This window comes from Oncorhynchus mykiss, chromosome 12, assembly GCF_013265735.2.
Source record: "Oncorhynchus mykiss isolate Arlee chromosome 12, USDA_OmykA_1.1, whole genome shotgun sequence".
In the NCBI taxonomy this organism is placed as follows: Eukaryota; Metazoa; Chordata; class Actinopteri; order Salmoniformes; family Salmonidae; genus Oncorhynchus; species Oncorhynchus mykiss.
This window is the reverse complement of record NC_048576.1, coordinates 102718305-102744654: the sequence shown is the minus strand read 5'-3', so window position 1 is coordinate 102744654 and position 26350 is coordinate 102718305. Positions and strand designations below refer to the sequence as shown.

General features: G+C 41.8%; 2 protein-coding genes across 2 annotated transcripts in view; one reads left to right on the top strand and one right to left on the bottom strand.

Annotated features, from left to right (window-relative positions):
* The window catches only part of LOC118937844 (NLR family CARD domain-containing protein 3-like), a 159253-nt gene that overhangs the window by 2853 nt on the left and 130050 nt on the right, over nucleotides 1-26350 (bottom strand). The window lies entirely within an intron of this gene.
* On the top strand, nucleotides 13876-17539 carry LOC118937851. Its single transcript, XM_036939621.1, has 2 exons — nucleotides 13876-14667; nucleotides 16149-17539. Exon 2 carries the CDS (start codon nucleotides 16158-16160, stop codon nucleotides 17097-17099), a length of 942 nt encoding a protein of 313 aa, XP_036795516.1. The 5' UTR covers nucleotides 13876-14667; nucleotides 16149-16157; the 3' UTR covers nucleotides 17100-17539.

Here is a 26350-nt window from a genome sequence, read left to right as displayed (position 1 = left end):
GGACCCATGAGTTCTTCTTACCTTTGTTCAGTAGAAAAGTCTCCCTCTCTAAAGTTTATAGGTTGATCCATAGACCGGTCACTCTTCATGGACACACAGCTGGGAACAGGGGAGGCTGGTCTCTCCTGCTGGATTGGTCTTCAACACAACAGAGACAAACATGACATCCCTCATCTACTCTGAGCTCAGATGGGGAAACATAAGAAGAGTTTCACAAAATAGAACTGACTTCTAGACGCTCGTTGCAGCGCGCGAGCAGTGTGTCATTTTTAATAACGAGATTAATTTAGCGACGCGAGCGTTGTAGTCAGTCTGTCAGCCCTGCTAAAAGGCTGGTGTCGTTACTCTGCCTTCTCCGGGGGATGTTGAGGTAAATTTACTAACCGGGAGGGTTGAATGATGTAATTTATTGGAGGGCTGGAAGACGCACTCTCGAGGTTGTTTACTCACAATATCAGATATTAAGATGATTTTTATAATGAATGTATACTGAGGTTGAGGTTCTGACTAGTGATTATTTACCCGGGGTTCAATACCTGCTATTGTTACTATTTATTTAGGTTTAAACACTAAAGTTACCGTCCATCTAGTGAAGAGAGGAGAACCGGACAGAGGTAGCCAGCATCCGTCAACGAGAGAGGGAGAAGCCTCACCGGGATTTAACAGGTGGAAGAAACAACCGGGGAGCTCCATCGGTCCACAAGAAATGCAGACAGCCGGTGATGATGTAGTGGTAGCTATGGTAACTAGGATGCTGCTGGTAGAGTAGCTAGCTAGATTACCGAGCTGTACCGACTAGCTAGGATAACTAGGATGCTGCTGGTAGAGTAGCTAGCTAGCTTACCGAGCTGTACCGACTAGCTAGGATAACTAGGATGCTGCTGGTAGAGTAGCTAGCTAGCTTACCGAGCTGTACTGACTAGCTAGGATAACTAGGATGCTGCTGGTAGAGTAGCTAGCTAGATTACCGAGCTGTACCGACTAGCTAGGATAACTAGGATGCTGCTGGTAGAGTAGCTAGCTAGATTACCGAGCTGTACCGACTAGCTAGGATAACTAGGATGCTGCTGGTAGAGTAGCTAGATAGCTTACCGAGCTATACCGACTAGCTAGGATAACTAGGATGCTGCCGGTAGAGTAGCTAACTAGCTTACCGAGCTGTACTGACTAGCTAAGATAACTAGGATGCTGCTGGTAGAGTAGCTAGCTAGATTACCGAGCTGTACCGACTAGCTTGGTTAGTTAGCAGGTCGTTCGTCTGTCCCTCGTTTCGATGACGAATCCGGTGAAACACAAATTGAAACAAGGATAGAGAGTGAAAAGGATCTGGCTACACTCACACTGTCCCTGACCGTAAAGAAAAAAGCAAATTGAACAATAAACTTCGGTGTCTCAACACTGTAACAAACTCGTAACGTCGTTATTCCCCAAGATCACCTCAATCCACTCTGCGCGTAACCGGCTTGGCGCCACACCGTACGGGGTGGCGGACAGTTTTGTACGCGGACAGTTCTGTACGGGGACGCGGACAGTTCTGTACGGGGACGCGGACAGTTCTGTACGGGGACGCGGACAGTTCTGTACGGGGACGCGGACAGTTCTGTACGGGGACGCGGACAGTTCTGTACGGGGACGCGGACAGTTCCAGAACGCGGACATGAGCAGTGCAACACAATCAACTAAACCCAGTCTTTACGTTGGGTTACATTGGTAATATTCATTTTTTATCATTATGTTAAACAAACATTCTGTTTTTTTATAACAATTCCATATTTTAATAAACATTCCATATTTAATTATCTACATCATGTTATTTCAAGTTCTCCCTTTGGAGCACAACATCATGTTGTTAAAAAATAATCCTAAATTGTGCATGGCTATAAATTGGGCAATTGAAGGCGTCTAGGGCGTAATATGTGTTAGATGAAAATGAACATTGTATGCAATGTTGTAGGCAACATGATGGTAATATTGTCAATATTCTGCTTGTACAACCATCAAAATTGGTAAAAAAATAAATAAAAATGCATTCCATTATATTAGGTAATAATTAAGAGTAGGGTTAGGGTTAGAGAGGAGGCAAAGTGGTCGTGTCATGTGAAAATTCTATCAAATGTCTAACATTGCAACGAGTACAGTCAGGGTGCCGTGGAACCCCTGCAGTACCTCCACAGACCCCGGATTGAGAACCCCTGCAGTACCTCCACAGACCCCGGATTGAGAACCCCTGCAGTACCTCCACAGACCCCGGATTGAGAACCCCTGCAGTACCTCCACAGACCCCGGATTGAGAACCCCTGCAGTACCTCCACAGACCCCGGATTGAGAACCCCTGCAGTACCTCCACAGACCCCGGATTGAGAACTCCTTATTTAGCAGATGTTCTTATCCAGAACGCTTTACAGTAAGTTCATTCATCTTAAAATAGCTATTTATTTTGGAAATAAACTTAATAAATTCTTCAAAAAATTGTCATCTTACCTCTTAGATTTGGTGTCATGTCCCCCAGAGAGATACATTTTAGAGGCAGTGCCATCCTCCTCTCTCTCCCCATAGAGACTCATTTTAGAGGCAGAGCCCCCCTCCTCTCTCTCCCCAGAGAGACTCATTTTAGAGAACCGACCCCTAAACAGAGATCCAACATGTTGGTTGTGGTTAACACAGTGACAACTAAACAGAGATCCAACATGTTGGTTTTGGTTAACACAGTGACAACTAATTATTGAAGGTCAATTGTTCTCATGTATTCATTATCTCTTTGAGAAATAAAACATTTACTAACAGACATAAAAACAGTCAGGTGATTTAATGCATCACATGAACATGTAGCTGTGACATTTAATCTCCATTTAATCTCAATAATAATAAGTCACTGTTTGTTTTTATTTTTTATTTTACCTTTATTTTACTAGGCAAGTCAGTTAAGAACAAATTCTTATTTTCAATGACGGCCTAGGAACAGTGGGTTAACTGCCTGTTCAGGGGCAGAACGACAGATTGTCAGCTTGTCAGCTCGGGGGTTTGAACCTTCCAGTTACTAGTCCAACGCTCTAACCACTAGGCTACCCTGCCGTTAAGGTAGTTCTAGACAGTACAGCAACAATAATAACAATAATAATAATAATAATAATAATAACAATAATAATAATAATAATAATAATAATAATAAGTCACTGTTTGTTAAGGTAGTTATAGACAGTACAGCAACAATAATAATAATAATAATAATAATAATAATAATAATAACAATAATAATAATAATAATAATAATAAGTCACTGTTTGTTAAGGTAGTTCTAGACAGTACAGCAACAATAATAATAATAATAATAAGTCACTGTTTGTTAAGGTAGTTATAGACAGTACAGCAACACAAGGCCATGTCTCACACTTGTTTTTATTCACCAAAAGTGGCTATTTATTGACTTTCAGTCTGTTCTTTCTTTTCTAAACGTATCTGAGAATATAGACAGAAGGGCTAAAACGGACTTGATTGATCTGAGGGGGAAATCTTTGATCCATTCAGAATCTTTTTTTGCATCAAGTGATATGTAGATGTTATATTATGTAAAGTAGACTAGGTTATAATGTATAGTAGTGGGTTGTTAGTGATATGTAGATGTTATATTATGTAAAGTAGACTAGGTTATAATGTATAGTAGTGGGTTGTTAGTGATATGTAGATGTTATATTATGTAAAGTAGACTAGGTTATAATGTATAATAGTGGGTTGTTAGTGATATGTTATATTATGTAAGGTAGGCTAGGTTATAATGTATAATAGTGGGTTGGTAGTGATATGTAGATGGTATATTATGTAAAGTAGACTAGGTTATAATGTATAGTAGTGGGTTGTTAGTGATGTGTAGATGTTATATTATGTAAAGTAGACTAGGTTATAATGTATAGTAGTGGGTTGTTAGTGATATGTAGATCAAGGTCTATACCTCAGATATAGCCTACATATCATAGATGACCAGTCTAAACCTGTTCAGGTCAGTTCACATAATGTTATAGTCCTTCCAGTAGCAGGACAGAGAATGTACTGTATATAAACTACATATCATAGATGACCAGCCTAAACCTGTTCAGGTCAGTTCACATAATGTTATAGTCCTACCAGTAGCAGCACAGAGAATGTCCACTATAGATACAAAAGTATGTGGACACCCCTTCAAATAAGTGGATTCGGCTATTTCAGCCACACCTGTTGCTGACAGGTGTATAGAATCGAGCACACCACCTTGCAATCTCCACAGACAAACATTGGCAGTAGAATGACCTAACGGAAGATCTCAGTGCCTTTCAACGTGGCACCGTCATAGGATGCCACCTTTCCAACATGTCAGTTCGTCAAATTCCTGCCCTGCTATAGCTGCCCCGGTCAACTGTAAGTGCTGTTATTGTGAAGTGGAAACATCTAGGAGCAACAACGGCTCAACCGTGAAGTGGTAGGCCACTCAAGCTCAGAGAACGGGCCCGCCAAGTGCGGAAGCACATAAAAATGGTCTGTCCTCGGTTGCAACACACAATACCGAGTTCCAAACTGCAATGTCAGCAAAATAACTGTTAGTCCGGAGCTTCATGAAATGGCTTTCTATGGCCAAGCAGCCGCACACAAGATCACCTCGCGCAATGCCAAGCATCGGCTTGAGTGGTGTAAAGCTTGCTGCCATTTGACTCTGGAGCAGTGGAATCTGGGTTTGGTGGATGCCAGGAAAACGCTTCCTGTCCGAATGCATTGTGCCAACTGTAAAGTTTGGTGGCGAAGGAAAAATTGTCTTGGGCAGTTTGGGGAAGGCCCTTTCCTGTTTCAGCATGACAATGTCCCCGCGCAGAAAGTGAGGTCCATACAGAAATGGCTTGTCGAGATCGGTGTGGAAGAACTTGACTGGCCTGCACAGAGCCCTGACCTCAACCCCATTGAACACCTTTGATATGAATTGGAATGCCGACTGCGAGCCAGGCCTAATCGCCCAACATCAGTGCCCAACCTCCCTAATGCTCTTATGGCTGAATGGAAGCAAGTCCCCGCAGCATGTACCAACATCTAGTGGAAAGCCTTCCCAGAAGAGTGTAGGCTGTTACAGCAGCAAAGGGGGGACCAACTCCATAGGAATGCCTATGATTTTGGAATGAGATGTTCGACTAGCAGGTGTCCACATACTTTTGGTCATGTAGTGTATGTAGCCTAATCAAAATCAAATCAAATCTTTATTGATCTCAATATCTGAGCGGCATAGACTAAGATACAGTAGAATAGTATAGAATACAGTATATACATATGAGATGAGTAATACATAGACTAAGATACAGTAGAATAGTATAGAATACAGTATATACATATGAGATGAGTAATGCATAGACTTAGAATAAAGTAGAATAGTATAGAATACAGTATATACATATGAGATGAGTAATGCATAGACTAAGATACAGTAGAATAGAATACAGTATATCCATATGAGATGAGTAATGCATAGACTAAGATACAGTAGAATAGTATAGAATACAGTATATACATATGAGATGAGTAATGCCAGATATTTATAGCCGAGGCCAGATTCTATTCACAACATTTCCAACAGAGACCATCAGGTTGGTCGGCATGATTATTGATCGTACTGTAGCTCAAACCTACTGTGACTGTTGAATGTCTGACGACGACCTAACTTTATAATAGTTCGTAGCCGACCTACCAGAATCTGCCCGTCTTTCCTTCAAATCAACACATTTACATTGACAGACAAAAGTACTCCTTACATTTTGAATGCTTAGCAGGACAGAAAATGGTCCAATTCACACACTTATCAAGAGAACATCCCTGGTCATCCCTACTGCCTCTGATCTGGAGGACTCACTAAACAGAGAACATCCCTGGTCATCCCTACTGCCTCTGATCTGGAGGACTCACTAAACAGAGAACATCCCTGGTCATCTCTACTGCCTCTGATCTGGAGGACTCACTAAACAGAGAACATCCCTGGTCATCCCTACTGCCTCTGATCTGGAGGACTCACTAAACAGAGAACATCCCTGATCATCCCTACTGCCTCTGATCTGGTGGACTCACTAAACAGAGAACATCCCTGGTCATCCCTACTGCCTCTTATCTGGCAGACTCACTAAACAGAGAACATCCCTGATCATCCCTACTGCCTCTGATCTGGAGGACTCACTAAACAGAGAACATCCCTGGTCATCTCTACTGCCTCTGATCTGGAGGACTCACTAAACAGAGAACATCCCTGGTCATCCCTACTGCCTCTGATCTGGAGGACTAACTAAACAGAGAACATCCCTGGTCATCCCTACTGCCTCTGATCTGGAGGACTCACTAAACAGAGAACAACCCTGGTCATCCCTACTGCCTCTGATCTGGAGGACTCACTAAACAGAGAACATCCCTGGTCATCCCTACTGCCTCTGATCTGGCAGACTCACTAAACAGAGAACATCCCTGGTCATCCCTACTGCCTCTTATCTGGCAGACTCACTAAACAGAGAACATCCCTGGTCATCCCTACTAGCCTCTGATCTGGCAGACTCACTAAACAGAGAACATCCCTGGTCATCTCTACTGCCTCTGATCTGGTGAACTCACTAAACAGAGAACATCCCTGGTCATCTCTACTGCCTCTTATCTGGCAGACTCACTAAACAGAGAACTTCCCTGGTCATCCCTACTAGCCTCTGATCTGGCAGACTCACTAAACAGAGAACATCCCTGGTCATCCCTACTAGCCTCTGATCTGGCAGACTCATTAAACAGAGAACATCCCTGGTCATCTCTACTGCCTCTTATCTGGCAGACTCACTAAACAGAGAACATCCCTGGTCATCCCTACTGCCTCTGATCTGGAGAACTCACTAAACAGAGAACATCCCTGGTCATCCCTACTAGCCTCTGATCTGGAGTACTTCAGTAAAATACTTTAAAGTACTACTTCAGTAGTTTTGGGGGGAATCTGTCCTTTACTTTAATATTTATATTTTAACAAATGAAAATGGAAATGGACTCACTAAACACAAATGCTTTGTTTTTAAATGATGTCTGAGTGTTGGAGTGTGACCCTGGCTATCCGTCAATTAAAATAACATGGAAATTGTGCCGTCTGGTTTGATTAATAAAAGGAATTTAAATTATTATTACTTTACTTTTACTTTTGATACTTAATTATATGTAAAGCCAAATACTTGTAGACATTTCCTGAAGTAGTATTTTACTGGGTGATTTTCACTTTTACTGGAGTCATTTTCTATGAAGGAATCTTTATTTTTACTCCAGTTTGAGAACTGAGTTCTTTTTCCACCACTGTTCTAACGTTCCATATGAGACACAGTTTCAACAGACATTCTGGAACTGAGTTCTGTTTCCACCACTGTTCTACCGTTCCATATGAGTCACAGTTTCAACAGACATTCTGGAACTGTGTCGGCTACAAAGTTACTTTCAATTTCATATCAGGAAACAAAGTAACGGTCACTGGGTGAATTAGTTGTGCATTGCCCGGCTCCCCGGGGGAGCAGAGTTTACACATTTTACACCATTCCATTGGTCCTTAAAATAAATGTCCACTCAGCTGTAGCACCGGGCCATGCAAAACAAACTTCCCACTGTAGCAGAGACACAGAGTTCTAATCCCAGACGCGTTTCTTCAAGACATCTCTCTTACATTATTTTTGATTAACATGTAATTTACTCGATACCAAGTTTAGCTGTGTTTTTTTTCTCTAAGATGTGAGTTACTGTAGGACTTTAATAATTGTAAGCAGGCCTACAAACCAAAAAGGTTTTAATTTGAGAATGTTCATTTGTATGCCTCAAATATTAAACTGTCTTAAAATATTTGATGATTAGTTGAATCAGGTGTGTAAGTGCTGGTAAGAACAAAAGGATGGAGAAACCCTGAGATAAACATGAAACCATATCATTGAAAAGCTCCTCCACCATCTTTACCAGACGTGTTACTGATAACATGTAGGACTACTGATTAGTTTACACTTAGAAAACTGTTGTCTGTCAGCAATTCAGATCAAGTAGCAGTTCTACTAACTAGTAATATCTCATTCCAGGTATTCATGCATGTTCAGAAATACTTACTTTTTTTTTCAATAATCTCCATATAGTGTTTTCTGCTCTGTCGTCTCAAAATGGATCCTGAACAAAACAACAGCTTTACTTTCTGTTTCAGCTCAGCCGTCTCCCCACCCTGATAATAAAGTGTTATATTGGTATCTTCCACTAGATGGCAGTAAACACCTGCTGTAACTAGACTTTACAACTATGTGTTCTGTTTCAGCTCAGCTGCCTCCTCACCCTGATAATAAAGTGTTATATTGGTATCTTCCACTAGATGGCAGTACACACCTGCTGTAACTAGACTTTACAACTATGTGTTCTGTTTCAGCTCAGCCGCCTCCCCACCCTGATAATAAAGTGTTATATTGGTATCTTCCACTAGATGGCAGTAAACACCTGCTGTAACTAGACTTTACAACTATGTGTTCTGTTTCATACAGGCAGTGTCCCAGAGTTGGAGTGCTAATCTAGGATCAGGTCCCACTCTCCATGTAATCTGATTCATTATGATCTAGGATCAGGTCCCTCCTCTCCATGTAATCTGATTCATTATGATCTTGGATCAGGTCCCCCTGTCCATGTAATCTGATTCATTATGCTCTAAAAGGCTAAACTGATCCTAGATCAGCTCTCCTACTCTTTATGAATACTGTCACAGGTGACTCCTCAAGATGAGGAGATGATTTCTAAGTTATATTTTTCAAGAATCAATTAGTATCATTCATTGAACTGCTTTGCCATGAACAGATCGGTGAGGTCTTAACCTAAAGGTTCTATATATACCTTATGGTCATTTTAATGGGGTTGAACATCCATCCCATCAGATTGTGTAAAGGATTTTATGAGTTCAGAAAAATAGTGACTTGGAAGCATCTCTCTGACCTCACTCTGCTGAAACACACTCAAGTAAAGACCACATAGATACAGTTATATGTCTGTTTCTACCCACTTTTACAGCCAATGTTATGGACTGGTATTCATATGAATCAGTAGGATATACAGACTAGTTAACCACCTCCCAGTAGATGGACCCACTCAGAACTTTATATATACAGACTAGTTAACCACCTCCCAGTAGATGGACCCACACAGAACTGTATATATACAGACTAGTTAACCACCTCCCAGTAGATGGACCCCACTCAGAACTTTATATATACAGACTAGTTAAACATCTCCCAATAGACAACCGATTTGAGGTCTTGACCAGCAATGTCCCACTGGGGTCAACCAAGCCGAGAGGTTCTAGAAAGAGGACTGACTTTCATACCAACTCCTAAACAGGTTGTTGTGATATTGATTTAGAGGTAGGTGAAGGAGTCAAGCACAGGAGAGCAGAGATGTCCAAGTAGCGTCTTTTAATAGGCAAGTCCACAACAATAGGGTCAGGTACAATACCAAAATAAACACCCACGACAAAAGAGAACACAGTTCCTCACGAAAAGGAGGGAAAAACAACGCTCCTTAAATTTACACACAATCGGTATATACGAGAAAATAACTGAGGCACAACCTCAACGAGCAAAATGAAATTAACAATCCCACACAAACCTAAGCAGGCAACAGGGGTACTTATACACACTGAAATGAAAGCAAATGAAACCAGGTGTGAAAGAACCAAAGACAAAAACAAACGGAAAAGGAAACAAGGATCAGTGATGGCTGGTAGGCCGGCGGAGCGCCGCCCGAACAAGGATCAGTGATGGCTGGTAGGCCGGGAAGCCGCCCGAACAAGGATCAGTGATGGCTGGTAGGCCGGGAAGCTGCCCGAACAAGGATCAGTGATGGCTGGTAGGCCGGGAAGCCGCCCGAACAAGGATCAGTGATGGCTGGTAGGCCGGCGGAACGCCGCCCGAACAAGAAGAAGTTGTGACACAGGTGACTGGGAGGAACCAACTCCTAAACAGGTGGACTGTGGGGAGCTCCAGAGGGGATCTATCATACCAACTCCTAAACAGGGGGACTGGGAGGAACAAACTCCTAAACAGGGGGACTGGGAGGAACCAACTCCTAAACAGGGGGACTGGGAGGAACCAACTCCTAAACAGGGGGACTGGGAGGAACCAACTCCTAACCAGGAGGACTGGGAGGAGCCAACTCCTAAACAGGTGGACTGGGAGGAACCAACTCCTAAACAGGTGGACTGGGAGGAACCAACTCCTAAACAGGGGGACTGGGAGGAACCAACTCCTAAACAGGTGGACTGGGAGGAGCTCCAGAGGGGATCTATCATACCAACTCCTAAACAGGTGGACTGGGAGGAACAAACTCCTAAACAGGGGGACTGGGAGGAACCAACTCCTAAACAAGGGGACTGGGAGGAACCAACTCCTAAACAGGTGGACTGGGAGGAACCAACTCCTAAACAGGGGGACTGGGAGGAACCAACTCCTAAACAGGGGGACTGGGAGGAACCAACTCCTAAACAGGGGGACTGGGAGGAACCAACTCCTAAACAGGGGGACTGGGAGGAACCAACTCCTAAACAGGGGGACTGGGAGGAACCAACTCCTAAACAGGTGGACTGGGAGGAACCAACTCCTAAACAGGTGGACTGGGAGGAACCAACTCCTAAACAGGTGGACTGCGGGAAACCAACTCCTAAACAGGAGGACTGGGAGGAGCCAACTCCTAAACAGGTGGACTGGGATGAACCAACTCCTAAACAGGAGGACTGGGAGGAGCCAACTCCTAAACAGGTGGACTGTGGGGAACTCCGGAGGGGATTTACACGTCCTTCATAGAAGATTGAAGTTATCAGATCATTATGAATATGAAACAGATTTTCCTCATATACTAATTCCAAACCCCTCACATTGGGAACCTCAGTTGGAGTCAGTGTCAGAAACTATACAGGCTCTTATATGTAGGGAGGTGGCTTCCTTTTCACAATTCAGAAGCATTTTTTTTTAAATCAAGCTCTAGAAACATTCAACATCAATCAGAGTATAGTGATTAAACCAGCAGATAAGGGGGCTCAGATTGTTGTAATGGATAAAGTGAATATCTTCTTGAAGCCAATAGTCAATAGGATCATGTTAAACACTATGTTCCATTGTCCCACTGATATAAAATATGGGCCAGTTGCCATACGTTACTTCCCTCCAAGCCATTTCCAATAGACTTGATACTTCTTCCCCAGTGCTGAGACAGTGTTGAGACAGTGCTGAGACAGTGCTGAGACAGTGCTGAGACAGTGCTGAGACAGTGCTGAGACAGTGTTGAGACAGTGTTGAGACAGTGCTGAGACAGTGCTGAGACAGTGCTGAGACAGGCCAAATGATGTAGATCTGAAGAGCAGGCCTTGCTTTTTACCTGCTTCCCTGTACTATTCGGTTGGGTAAACACCCTGAGTTGTATAACAGACAGGCTTGGCTGAGTGCCCAGGGCTGAATAAACAACCAGAGAAGACTGGGCGAAGGGTAGATAAACCTGACGGGGGTGGAGACAGTAAAGCCTGTGTGGATACTACAGCCACAGTGTGGATACTACAGCCACAGTGTGATAAGTGGTAAACGGGTTGCTAAACAGCCTGTGTGGATACTACAGCCACAGTGTGAATACTACAGCCACAGTGTGGATACTACAGCCACAGTGTGATAAGTGGTAAACGGGTTGCTAAACAACCTGTGTGGGATGTATTGTTAATGGCTGGATATAGAGACACACTTGGATGCAACTGTAAAGGCTAGAAACCACTGAATGGACTCTTGTTGGATAACCCAGACTCACTTGGATGAAGCGGTACTGGGTGGAAAGCCCAGCCATAATCTCTGGGTGGAAAGCCCAGCCATAATCTCTGGGTGGAAAGCCCAGCCATAATCTCTGGGTGGAAAGCCCAGCCATAATCTCTGGGTGGAAAGCCCAGCCATAATCTCTGGGTGGAAAACCCAGCCATAATCTCTGGGTGGAAAGCCCAGCCATAATCTCTGGGTGGAAAGCCCAGCCATAATCTCTGGGTGGAAAGCCCAGCCATAATCTCTGGGTGGAAAGCCCAGCCATAATCTCTGGGTGGAAAGCCCAGCCATAATCTCTGGGTGGAAAGCCCAGCCATAATCTCTGGGTGGAAAGCCCAGCCATAATCTCTGGGTGGAACATGTGTGGTGGTAATGTTACTGCTGTTTGTAATCTATGTGAATAGACAAGAACAAGGCTCTGAAATGACTGGTGATTCACTTCATTGCTGTCATGTCAAACCAAGGATACATAATGGTATAGTATAATGACACATATACTGCCTGATATATTCATTTAGATGTGCAGGAGTTCAATGTTCATGTCCTCTATCTCTTTGCATATGGACCGGCCTGTATGAAGTGGTTGAGATGGGGTGGAGTTTCCATCTCCCATTGTCTCCTGATCGGTCCTGCTACATCTTTCACCATCCTCATCCTGCAGAGCTCTTGCAGCGTAGGAAGGGGTCTTGGTACAAAGGTCACCTTTTCAACCTCATATAGTCCAGCAAACGTGCCATGGTGTTGAAGTGTATAGCTGTGTCAATCACGCTGTTGACTACTGCATCTTTTACAGGCACAAACCCGCACTTATCACAGGTTACCTTATCGGGTATTTCTCTCGGTCTAGCCATCAAGTAACCTTCTGGGACTGCTTCAATCACGCTGTTGACTACTGCATCTTTTACAGGCACAAACCCGCACTTATCACAGGTTACCTTATCGGGTATTTCTCTCGGTCTAGCCATCAAGTAACCTTCTGGGACTGCTTCAATCACGCTGTTGACTACTGCATATTTTACAGGCACAAACCCGCACTTATCACAGGTTACCTTATCGGGTATTTCTCTCGGTCTAGCCATCAAGTAACCTTCTGGGACTGCTTCAATCGCATCCTCTATCATCGCAACAGGTTCACCTCTGTCCCAGTCTACGAAGTCCGTGCATTTGTAATAGCCTCGGGTGACATACTGTATATAGCAAATGGGATGAGGCTATTGTCAGGGCTCTTCACCACACCTGAACACACACCTCCGGGCATGTCACCAAAGTAGGCCGCGATGGCAATAGCTCCTACAGTGACTTCGGGTCTATTCAGGGATGATATTAGCTGCTCTTCGGAGACGGAACCCCACCACTTCTCACCCAGCCATTCTAACAGTGGAAGCCACGATCTGTCCAATAGGGGCCAGTTGCCATGTTCATTTCGGTAAGAGACACGGAGTGAATCGAATTGTCTTCTGTTTACATAGGCCATCGTCCAACCCCGTAGCTATTTCCATATATGTGTGTAATTAGTAACATAGTTATTTTGATACAGCAATTTTAAGTACTAGGGAATTGGAAGCAAACCCCAAACAGCACACGGTCAATAACCACAGGGAAAGTGCCTCATGTTTCTAACTGTTGTTGCTAGTAGCTCCTCAGGATGATGCCGAGATGTAGCTCTCTGAGCACCTTTCACAGTCGCACCCCCTGTGCCTAACCGTAACCGTAGTGTATACTGATATGGTAGTGTGTACTGATATGGTAGTGTATACTGTGATTACAAGTAAGTAAGTATTGTACATGATTAACACGACACTCAACATAGAGTACACAATTTACTACTATTGCCACGGTTACACGTCGATACATGTCCGTACATGTCCAGACATGTGGAGCAGTGAAAACAATCCCCTCCATGATGTTTTTCAACTTGAAAATTCAATGACCTGTCCTAGACTGATCCAGTACAAAAGTGAACTGTTGCATCATCCATGTACCCATGTAAGCTGTAGGAAACAAAATATACTACTATTGCCACGGCTACATGTCCATACATGTCCATACATGTCCAGACATGTGGAGCAGGGAAAACAATCCCCTCCATGATATTATTCAACTTGGAATGTGATGACCTGTCCTAGACTGACCCCTGTAGTACAAATGTGAACTACACGTCCAGACATGTCCAGACATGTGGAGCAGTGAAAACAATCCCCTCTATGATATTATTCAACTTGGAATGTGATGTTAAAATATGAAACTATTTGTGAATAGATGAAATGTAATTTCAGCTTCTTAAATGAGAGAACGGTTTGTCATGGAGAAACTCTGCTCACTCAGAGGCCCCGCCCAAGTGAACAGACATTGGTTATAAACTATGAAACACGCCCTTCTCTCTCCTACTATATAAGCCCTGATATGAAAATGTAACCTCCTGTTCCAAGGAGAAGAGGACGGTGGTCTCCACTTGAAAAGGACAAGATCAACAACAGAACTAAGCCAACCTCAGTGTGAGCTCTGGTTGAACGACAAGAACCTACCGAAATTAACATTTCATTTCAACATGAAGATGATGATCAACACACCGAAAGGATGAATTTCGACTATACCAGCCAGAATATAGCATGAGCTTAAAGTATGGCAACTTGCTGTGAACTTTGAACTCTTATTCACTAAAGAAGTGATACCTCCTAGCTGTTGCGTTAGCAACCACAGCTGTAAACGTGGGCTGGGAAAGGACGGACAAAGGACCCGTTCTACCACACGACGACGGTTCTACCAAGTATACGTTCTACCACCAGACATTCTTCAAAGGACAACCTGGCCTTCCACCTACGACCAACCGATCGAAGCGCAGCTCAGAGTAAATATTTATTGCATTTTCCTTTTCCAAATGGGCGATTATTTAGAATACATAAGATACTGTATTTACGATAGAATAGCTTCCTAATGCATTCAAATGGCAATGGTTTGATTGGATGACAAATGGCCAATGAGTTTAATGTATTAAATATAGATATAGGCATCATCTTTGATGAAGGTTATATGTAACTAAAATCCAATAAATATGCTACTTCTGACATCGTTATCTAAAATGTATTTTGACTTAGTGATTAATGACATGGTTTCTTCTTTGAGGGATTTTCATGCCATAATGTGTCCAGGCATTTAAAGCAGAAATCTCTGATTGGTACATGATGCATTTGTGGACTTTTAAATGAATGATATATATTGTAGCCATTGATTCTTGAAGAATATAACTCACCCCATCCCTCGGCTGTTTACCCCCAAAGAATGGCAGGGTGGCGCCTTTGTTATTGATTGCCCCTTTAATGTAACAGATCATTAAAAACAGCTGAAGTATTGTCCATTAATAAGTTGCAATGTTACTGTTACATGATTAACACGACACTCAACATAGAGTACACAATTTTACTACCAATAATAATGACAGTATTCACAACAACAAAACTATGTACAATGCAATGATCTTAGATGAAGGAGAACAGTAAAAATCATATTTTCAAAACAGGTGTGAGGTTAGTGGTAGAAACATTCAGGTCCAGTCAGTCAAAGTGGGTTTAAATATAACAATATTCTATTAACCTGGCATATTGAGCATTTAGAAGAAAATATGCATTAAGGCTTGTCACGGCACAGACAACATGAGGGAGACAGACAACATGAGGGAGACAGACAACATGAGGGAGACAGACAACATGAGGGAGACAGACAACATGAGGGAGACAGACAACATGAGGGAGACAGACAACATGAGGGAGACAGACAACATGAGGGAGACAGACAACATGAGGGAGACAGACAACATGAGGGAGACAGACAACATGAGGGAGACAGACAACATGAGGGAGACAGACAACATGAGAGAGACAGACAACATGAGGGAGACAGACAACATGAGGGAGACAGACAACATGAGGGAGACAGACAACATGAGGGAGACAGACAACATGAGGGAGACAGACAACATGAGGGAGAAAGACAACATGAGGGAGAAAGACAACATGAGGGAGACAGACAACATGAGGGAGACAGACAACATGAGGGAGACAGACAACATGAGGGAGACAGACAACATGAGGGAGACAGACAACATGAGGGAGACAGACAACTGAATAGAGGACAGTCAAGTGTGCTTGATCTTAGATGAAGGAGAACAGTAAAAATCATATTTTCAAAACAGGTGTGAGGTTAGTGGTAGAAACATTCAGGTCCAGTCAGTCAAAGTGGGTTTAAATATAACAACATAATGATGTTGTGCAAACAATCTAGTTAAATAAAGAGACACACGACTCATCTGACTGTCAACTTTCATCTTTTCAGGGAAAGAAAATGCAGCGACAAAACCAAAGAGGAATAACGGAGACCTTTTTCCGCGGGGAGCATCAGAGTATAGAAACCTTGAAAATGGAGACCCCACTAAGTTGTAGACGTCTTATTTCAAAAGACATTCCACTGTACCCCAAAGCTGATAGAGCGGAATTTCACGTGGACACAGTCTGTCATGTAACCACTCCAACAGGCCTGACAGGAATCATGGATCTGAGTGGATTTACAGCAGGGCAAACAGGGGGTTTCACATGGTGGGCTCTTCACATTACAGAAGGGGAAATTGAGGCAGCAGAGAATCGCTTCATTGAAAAGGAACAGCTTTCCTTTGACCCAACAACGGGTGAAGAACAAAGACACAATCCATTCCTGAAGGAATTCACCACCTCCCCTGTCTTCCAAAAGGGATCTCGGTACGGGAACTTTAAGTTTACCTTCCCCTTGGAGGATCTCATGCAGATGTACACAGAGCAGATCTGTGAGGGAGAGAAGCCTGTCCTGAGAGTCTTTGAAACCGTGGTTTACAAGCAGGAGATCATGTACGTTGTGGTTGTCCACGGTCCAGATGTGACAGAGTTTGATGAGTACCCACTTCTTGCTGATGAGAATGATAAGGCAATATGCATTTATAAAGATGGTCAAATTGTCTGGCGTGCAGAAGCAATATGTGAAACCCATACAAAGAAGCTGATCATCAACAGAGAGAGTGGAACAGTTGAAACAGAAGAACTTGGACGTGGTTTTGAGTATTTCATGTGGGACAATGTGACCCTGGCATTCCATCTGCCAGCTGACCGCACCCTCCAAGTTGAAGAGGGAGTATTAAAGGAGAGACTCCATGCATGTGAGGGTATCAGACCTTTTCTCCAGGGTGAGTTTTTAACACTAGAGGAAGCAGAAGAAGTAGTGAATGCCATAAAGAACTCTATACAGGGACAGTGCTAGTGACAGTGCTATATGGGGACAGTGCTATATAGGGACAGTGCTATATGGGGAAAGTGCTATATGGGGACAGTGCTATATGGGGACAGTGCTATATGAGGACAGTGCTATATTGGGACAGTGCTATATAGGGACAGTGCTAGTGACAGTGCTATATGGGGACAGTGCTAGTGACAGTGCTATATGGAGACAGTGCTCTTGACAGTGCTATATGGGGACAGTGCTCGTGACAGTGCTATAGGGGGACAGTGCTCGTGACAGTGCTATATGGGGACAGTGCTCTTGACAGTGCTATATGGTGACAGTGTTAGTGACAATGCTATATAGTTACAGTGCTAGTGACAGTGCTATATAGTTACAGTGCTAGTGACAGTGCTATATAGGGACAGTGCTATATAGGGACAGTGCTATATAGGGGCAGTGCTAGTGACAGTGCTATATAGTTACAGTGCTAGTGACAGTGCTATATAGTTACAGTGCTAGTGACAGTGCTATATAGGGACAGTGCGATATAGGGACAGTGCTATATGGGGACAGTGCTCGTGACAGTGCTGTATAGGGACAGTGCTAGTGACAGTGCTATATAGTTACAGTGCTAGTGACAGTGCTATATAGCTACAGTGCTATATAGTTACAGTGCTAGTGACAGTGCTATATAGTTACAGTGCTAGTGACAGTGCTATATAGGGACAGTGCTATATAGGGACAGTGCTATATGGGGACAGTGCTCGTGACAGTGCAGTATAGGGACAGTGCTAGTGACAGTGCTATATAGTTACAGTGCTAGTGACAATGCTATATAGTTACAGTGCTATATAGTTACAGTGCTAGTGACAGTGCTATAGAGTTACAGTGCTAGTGACAGTGCTATATAGTTACAGTGCTAGTGACAGTGATATATAGGGACAGTGCTATATGGGGACAGTGCTATATAGGGACAGTGCTATATAGGGACGGACAGTGCTATATAGGTACAGTGCTAGTGACAGTGCTATATAGGGACAGTGCTATATAGGGACAGTGCCAGTGACAGTGCTATATAGTTACAGTGCTATATGGGGACAGTGCTATATAGTTACAGTGCTAGTGACAGTGCTATATAGTTACAGTGCTAGTGACAGTGCTATATAGTTACAGTGCTAGTGACAGTGCTAAATAGGGACAGTGCTAGTGACAGTGCTATATAGTTACAGTGCTAGTGACAGTGCTATATAGGGAAAGTGCCAGGGACAGTGCTATATAGTTACAGTGCTAGTGACAGCGCTATATAGGGACAGTGCTAGTGACAGTGCTATATAGGGATAGTGCTAGTGACAGCGCTATATAGGGACAGTGCTAGTGACAGTGCTATATAGGGATAGTGCTAGTGACAGTGCTATATAGGGAAAGTGCCAGGGACAGTGCTATATAGTTACAGTGCTAGTGACAGCGCTATATAGGGACAGTGCTAGGGACAGTTCTAGGGACAGTGCTAGTGACAGTTCTAGGGACAGTTCTAGGGACAGTGCTAGGGGCAGTTCTAGGGACAGTTCTAGGGACAGTTCTAGGGACAGTGCTAGGGGCAGTTCTAGGGACAGTGCTAGGGACAGTGCTAGGGGCAGTTCTAGGGACAGTGCTAGGGACAGTTCTACGGACAGTTATAGGGACAGTTCTAGGGACAGTTCTAGGGACAGTTCTAGGGACAGTGCTAGGGACAGTGCTACGGACAGTTCTAGGGACAGTTCTAGGGACAGTTCTAGGGACAGTGCTAGGGACAGTGCTAGGGACAGTTCTAGGGACAGTTCTAGGGACAGTGCTAGGGACAGTTCTAGGGACAGTGCTAGGGGCAGTTCTAGGGACAGTGCTAAAGACAGTTCTAGGGACAGTGCTAGGGGCAGTTCTAGGGAGAGTGCGAGGGACAGTTCTAGGGACAGTGCTAGGGGCAGTTCTAGGGACAGTGCTAGGGGCAGTTCTAGGGACATTGCTAAAGACAGTTCTAGGGACAGTGCTAGTGCTGACTTAGTTCTCAGGCAAAACACTCTTTCTAGTCAGTTGAGAATGAGATGTATGTAAAGGGGCTCATTCACCCAACCCTGATAATGCTAGATAACAGAATTGCCTGGACAAAACTGTGCTACATTATAAACATTATAAACATGTATTTCCCTTTCTTGTTGTTTGCTGATGTCTAATATATCTAATGCAAAACATGCAGTGTACAAATATATGCGTTAATGAATTGCCCATTCCATTCCATATACTTTAGTCTTAAACTCTGTAATGATTTGCATAGCAGAAGACTGGGCTAGATTGACTTTGGTTTCCCACCTTTTATGTATATATTACTGAATAATACACAGAATGGGGCAAACTGGTCCAGTTATGATGAATACATCCTTTGTGTCGTATGTTAATGTTTAATGTAGTCAAATAAAACATGTTCATCACCCATTGACTATTTTAGATTGTTGTTTTATAGACATGACCATTTTTTCCTGAACAGAAAAATAGATACGTTCAAATGTTTATTCACATATTCTTCACTGGTGGTTCTAGACCGTTTCAACTGGGGGGGCCAAGCTGGGGCCAGTTGTACTGTTAGAGGGGCCAGTTACGTTAGACATTATTGTTGTCATATCGTAATAATTATTTCATACTCCACATTTAAGGGGGCCACAAGGGGGTCCAAAATTGTTGTCAATTAGGCACATTTGGGCAGTCTTGATACAAAATTTGAAACAGAAATGCAATGGTTCATTGGATCAGTCTGAAACTTTGCACATACACTTCTGCCATCTAGTGGCCAACATCAAAATTACACCTGGGCTGGAATAATACATAATGAACTTTCTCTTGCATTTCAAAGATGATGGTACAAAAAAAATGCAAAAAAACAGTTGATCTAATATGTTATATTCTCCTACATTCCTTTCACAACTTCAAAGTTTTTTCTTACCAATAATATGCATATCGTTGCTTCAGGGCCTGAGCTACAGGCAGTTAGATTTGGGTATGTCATTTTAGGCGAAAAGGGGCCGAGGCTTTAACATTATTCCACTTTTCATGTAGACTCATTTTGTCCTGCTAACAGCATAACCACTGATCAAGCAACATTATGGACTAAATGATTTAACTTAATTAAACATTGTATTCTGGTGTGTTTAAGTAGAATTCCTTATTCCGGGATGGATGGAAGTTATCTAAAATAAGTAAATTAAAGGAGCCATGGGAGAATGAGTTTACATTTTTATTAAATATCTGGGATTAAATTACAGATTTCTTACCCTGAGAAATGTACGACATTTGCGGCAGAGGGAAAAAGTAATACATTGGATAATAATGTTATCTGGTTAATTGTATCTAAGGGTAGCATGTTCATTTAAGTAAACATATACATAGACGTTGTTTAAAACTTATGATTAATGATTTGAGTCAAAGGGGAATTATCATTAGGTTTAGTTTATAGTTCACTTTTGAGTTTCTGAATCGAAGTAGCATAGTGAATGCTAGTTAGGCGTGTTGTGTTCTTCTGGGAAAATTGATGTTTAGGTGTCTCACTTTTAGACGTTTCCTGGGATTATAATCTTGGGGAGAGTGGGGGAGATTGAGGGAATAAACGACCAAATTGAAAAAGGCCTGGAAGTTTATTAAGTTGTTTAATCATTAAGGTTTGCAAATACATACACATAAAACATTTGTTAGGACTATTTGTTATTGTGCAAAGGTATTTTAAAGAGGCACGCTCACATATGGAACTTTATGAGTTTTTATTTTATGAGTTTTAATTACACAAGTTAATTTTTTTATTTTAAGGATAAAGGGTTCTTTAATATGTCTAATGTAGTATGGAACATGACTATACAAGGGTGGGTTGACTTATTGACCTTATCATGGCTATCTTCTGAGGTCTGATCAGCCTCAGGGGAGAGTCATTGGTATAATGAATGTGGTCATATTGAGTTACTAGTTTTAAGGTCAATTAATTATAATGGAGTTTTAGTTTGGGGTTAGAATTATTGTTTGAATCACTGATGAGAAAGTGTTTCAGGATTCTGTTTTACAATATTAGCAGTGAAGTTTTCGAATTGGCTATTATTGATTTGGTATTACAACAGAAAATAATCCTATTTATCATTGAGAATAAATAGGGGGAGATAAAACATGGTCCTTTGAGGTTTGGACAGGACACCGAATTAAGCCAATAGGGCAGGAAATTACATAGAAAAATAAGTTTCAGTTCTTAGGGGTGATAAATTACTGTAGATAAGGTATTCCACACTATGCAACATATATTAAATTCATGTTATTGTCAGATAGAATACTAAGGATCTCTGAAGGAAAGAGCTTATTAGTGTGGGAAGGACTTTGATATGGTTAGGATTTGTTTTGGCTCTGTTTGACTATTAGGAGTTTTTTAAATATTACTAAATTTAACAGGAATATATGACATCTGTGATGATTTAGAATTATTGTAAGGATTAAGACAGATTGATTAAGGAAATGTAAGGACTTTAGAGATTGCCACTTATAGACATGTTTTTTCTAAAATCAATGATTTTAGATAAAGTCAAACAGTGAGACGCTTAGCACAAATACTTCTTAAACTAGATAAGACATTTGCCAGATAATTGATACAGGATTGATAAGAATGGATGCCCAAGGGAGAATTGGACATACATGATAATGTAAGAATATAAGGATAATTTACTAATCCTACCTAAGTCATTATTTAGGGTAGATAAGGTTGTTACCTGGGCAGAGTCAGGTATCAAAAGGGGGATGGGTAAATTAGTGGCCTATTGGATAATAAACTAATAATAAAAAAAATAAAAAAATGTTTAGCTAACAAATAGGCCTAGAAGTTAAAGATATAATCAGATAAAACATATTAGAAACTGTTTGTTAACCAAGCCTGTATGTCAAGGATTTTATGCATTACAGGTGAACTACAGGTGAAGTCACTCAATCCAGTCCCAGAGGCTTGTTGGGGGGACCATACCAAGGACTCCTGGTGACAGCTAGCTGAAAGAGCTACCCGGATTCATATCGCACGGCGGGAGGGTAAGACACAGTGACACTGTCGAACAATAAACAGTGTTTGAGAGGAGAACTGGAATTAACAGAATTCCGGGGGCCATCGCTCGAATGAAGAAAATCCTTCCTGTCTTTTCACCCCTGTTTTTGTTCATAGAAGTGAAGGTGTGTCTGGCTCTTGCTAGTGATGTGTTCTCGGGGAGAGGGTGGTGCTTCACATGGAAGCTGTTCGTCTGAGCTGTCTTATCGTGGGTGCCATATTCCTGATACAGCACGTCCTACCTGAGTATGCGGAGAGTGGTAATTTGACCCATGGTTTATACGATGAGGATTTTGTTCCAAAACAAGCATAAGAGATCCCTAGATCTGGGTAGACAGGAAGTTAGAGTAGAGGTTGGGAAGGATGTCTCAGTGGAGTTTTATGTAGACCAAATGGGGTCCCTAACTACATGGCAGTCTAGGACTCTGAGACATTATGGTATATATCGGTGCAGGTCCCCATATTGATCATGGACACAGGTCATAGCTCATATGGAGAGAGAGGGCTATATGAATCCACTCACCAGTATGGAAGGAGGTGGAGTATAGTGAAGGTGAGAGTTTTTGACTGTAATCCAGAGAGAGGGATGTATTGCATAAAGATACACCTTACCCTTTAAACAGTAATGAAGGAGGATCTAGGGTTGTGATATGATGGATATGACCAGGTCTTGGTCGACACCCTAGTACGGTTCCGGGTAGAGGAGGTTAGGCCAGTATGGTAAAGCTGTTCACGAAAGCAGTAATGCCAGATAATGACAGTTGCATTGATTTGCACTATTTATATCCACAGGTTCCTCCCTTTACAGTGACCGGAGGAGATTATTTCCGTTTGGCCCGGTACAATACTCTTGGGAAATGATGTCAGGGCGAGGTTTTACCGGCAGATTGGACAGGATTATGCTCCCTTGTACATTTGGGAATGCCTTTCACACTCATTCAATACCAAGACATGAAGTTTAGCCAAACGGGAGAAAAGAGCTACTCCATCTGAGTCTTTGATGACAAAGTATACATTGATAACATTGGGGTTCCACGGGGGGTGCCAGATGAGTTCAAAGCAAGAAATCAGATCCTAGCAGGATTAGAGTTAAGCATTTCCAGGTGGTCTACTCTCAATAAGAACGTGGACTGGATTAATTATATTTATTATAATCAACAGCGTTTTACCAATTGTACCAGAGATGCTATTAAAGGTTTTGCAGAACAGACTGAAGCAACCAGCCTGATGGCTTGGCAGAATAGAATTGCATTAGATATGTTATTGGCTGAAAAGGGAGAAGTATGCGTGATTTTCGGGACCATGTTTGTGCTTACATCCCAAATAACACAGCTCCGGACAAATCAGTGAAATCGATGGCAATAGATGGTGAGGTACCAGGGGATTCCAGGTTCTGACCCGTGGAGTGCTGAATGCATGTCTACAGAACAAGTGGACGAATCTGGATCCTTCATTTGCGTGGAATTTATATTTGATGAGACCATTTTTGATGTTTAGGGAGGTTAGGTTGTATCTTGTTTCATTATTAGACTGTTTTTTTTATGAAGATTGTAACGAAATTCCTGATAAGAAGAGTTATGATTCTGATGTAGGCCTAAGAAACAGTCATGGCGAATGCAAGTAGTGGGTTATGTTTAGGTGATGTTTTGATAACAAGTGTTGGGTTATGTTTAGGTGATGTTTTGATAACAATAAATATTTCTAGTAAAAATAGAAATAGGCTTTTTAATATTGTAATATAACTACATGTGTGATTGGATGTATAATATTTAATCAAAGGGTGGATATTTTAAGGGAATTTGTATCAATAATTACTAATTATTTATACATTTCAATCAGGACTGACTAATCAGAATACTATTATGTTACTGTATATGTACTAATCAGAATACTATTATGTTACTGTATATGTACTAATCAGAATACTATTATGTTACTGTATATGTACTAATCAGAATACTATTATGTTACTGTATATGTACTAATCAGAATACTATTATGTTACTGTATATGTACTAATCAGAATACTATTATGTTACTGTATATGTACTAATCAGAATACTATTATGTTGCTGTATATGTACTAATCAGAATGCTATTATGTTACTGTATATGTACTAATCAGAATACTATTATGTTACTGTATATGTACTAATCAGAATACTATTATGTTACTGTATATGTACTAATCAGAATACTATTATGTTACTGTATATGTACTAATCAGAATACTATTATGTTACTGTATATGTACTAATCAGAATACTATTATGTTACTGTATATGTACTAATCAGAATACTATTATGTTACTGTATATGTACTAATCAGAATACTATTATGTTACTGTATATGTACTAATCAGAATACTATTATGTTACTGTATATGTACTAATCAGAATACTATTATGTTACTGTATATGTAACTAATCAGAATACTATTATGTTACTGTATATGCACTAATCAGAATACTATTATGTTACTGTATATGTATGAATTTTCTTTTTAATCTTAGTACTGAATATAATGTGTGTAAATATAATCAAGAATTAGAACAATGACTGTCTGTTCCTTGGTAGAAATTAATGAACTATATCGCCAGACTGGCTAGAATGCTTAGTCTGGGCTCTGTCCATTACTATAAAATAAGGGTCATACAAATCCTTATGAATTGACAGAGTATTTAATTTTAATTGGGTGTTAAAACAGAGGAATTTAATTCCTGCAACACTTTCAGAAAATACCTCCAACTGAAAAGAGACTAACTGTTCTGTAAACAGTTGTGTAAAACTCAGGAGATACACCATCAGTCCCAGGAGATACACCATCAGTCCCAGGAGATACACCATCAGTCCCAGGAGATACACCATCAGTCCCAGCAGATACACCATCAGTCCCAGGAGATACACCATCAGTCCCAGGAGATACACCATCAGTCTCAGCAGATATACCATCAGTCTCAGGAGATACACCATCAGTCCCAGGAGATACACCATCAGTCTCAGCAGATATACCATCAGTCTCAGCAGATATACCATCAGTCTCAGGAGATACACCATCAGTCTCAGCAGATACACCATCAGTCCCAGGAGATACACCATCAGTCCCAGGAGATATACCATCAGTCCCAGCAGATATACCATCAGTCTCAGCAGATAAACCATCAGTCCCAGGAGATACACCATCAGTCTCAGCAGATAAACCATCAGTCCCAACAGATATGCCATCAGTCTCAGGAGATACACCATCAGTCTCAGCAGATACACCATCAGTCCCAGGAGATATACCATCAGTCCCAGCAGATACACCATCAGTCCCAGGAGATATACCATCAGTCTCAGGAGATACACCATCAGTCCCAGGAGATACACCATCAGTCCCAGGAGATACACCATCAGTCCCAGGAGATATACCATCAGTCTCAGCAGATACACCATCAGTCCCAGGAGACCTCCAACTGAAAAGGGACTAACTGTTCTGTAAACAGTTGTGTAAAACTCAGCAGATATACCATCAGTCCCAGGAGATATACCATCAGTCCCAGGAGACCTCCAACAGAAAAGGGACTAACTGTTCTGTAAACAGTTGTGTAAAACTCAGCAGATACACCATCAGTCCCAGGAGATACACCATCAGTCTCAGCAGATACACCATCAGTCCCAGGAGACCTCCAACATAAAAGGGACTAACTGTTCTGTAAACAGTTGTGTAAAACTCAGCAGATATACCATCAGTCCCAGGAGACCTCCAACAGAAAAGGGACTAACTGTTCTGTAAACAGTTGTGTGAAACTCAGCAGATACACCATCAGTCCCAGGAGACCTCCAACAGAAAAGGGACTAACTGTTCTGTAAACAGTTGTGTAAAACTCAGCAGATATACCATCAGTCCCAGGAGACTTATTATTTTTAAGTTGTTCAATAGAATAAATGATGTGTTCAACTATAACAGGGTCATGACACTGTTCCCTGTCAGCCTCACCAACTGATTTCACACCCCCCAGATAATCAAAACAAAAGAGTTGAGGACACCTCACAATACTGTAGAAGATGCAACTGAAGATGGAGATTAATGTGGGATCATCTGTGATGAGACCAGTCATATTTAAATGCTGAATTGTATTATTTTTAGAGTGGTATTTTTCTAACCTGAAAAAAAATCTGATATATTTTGTCCATCCTCCTCCATTTCTACCTACATCT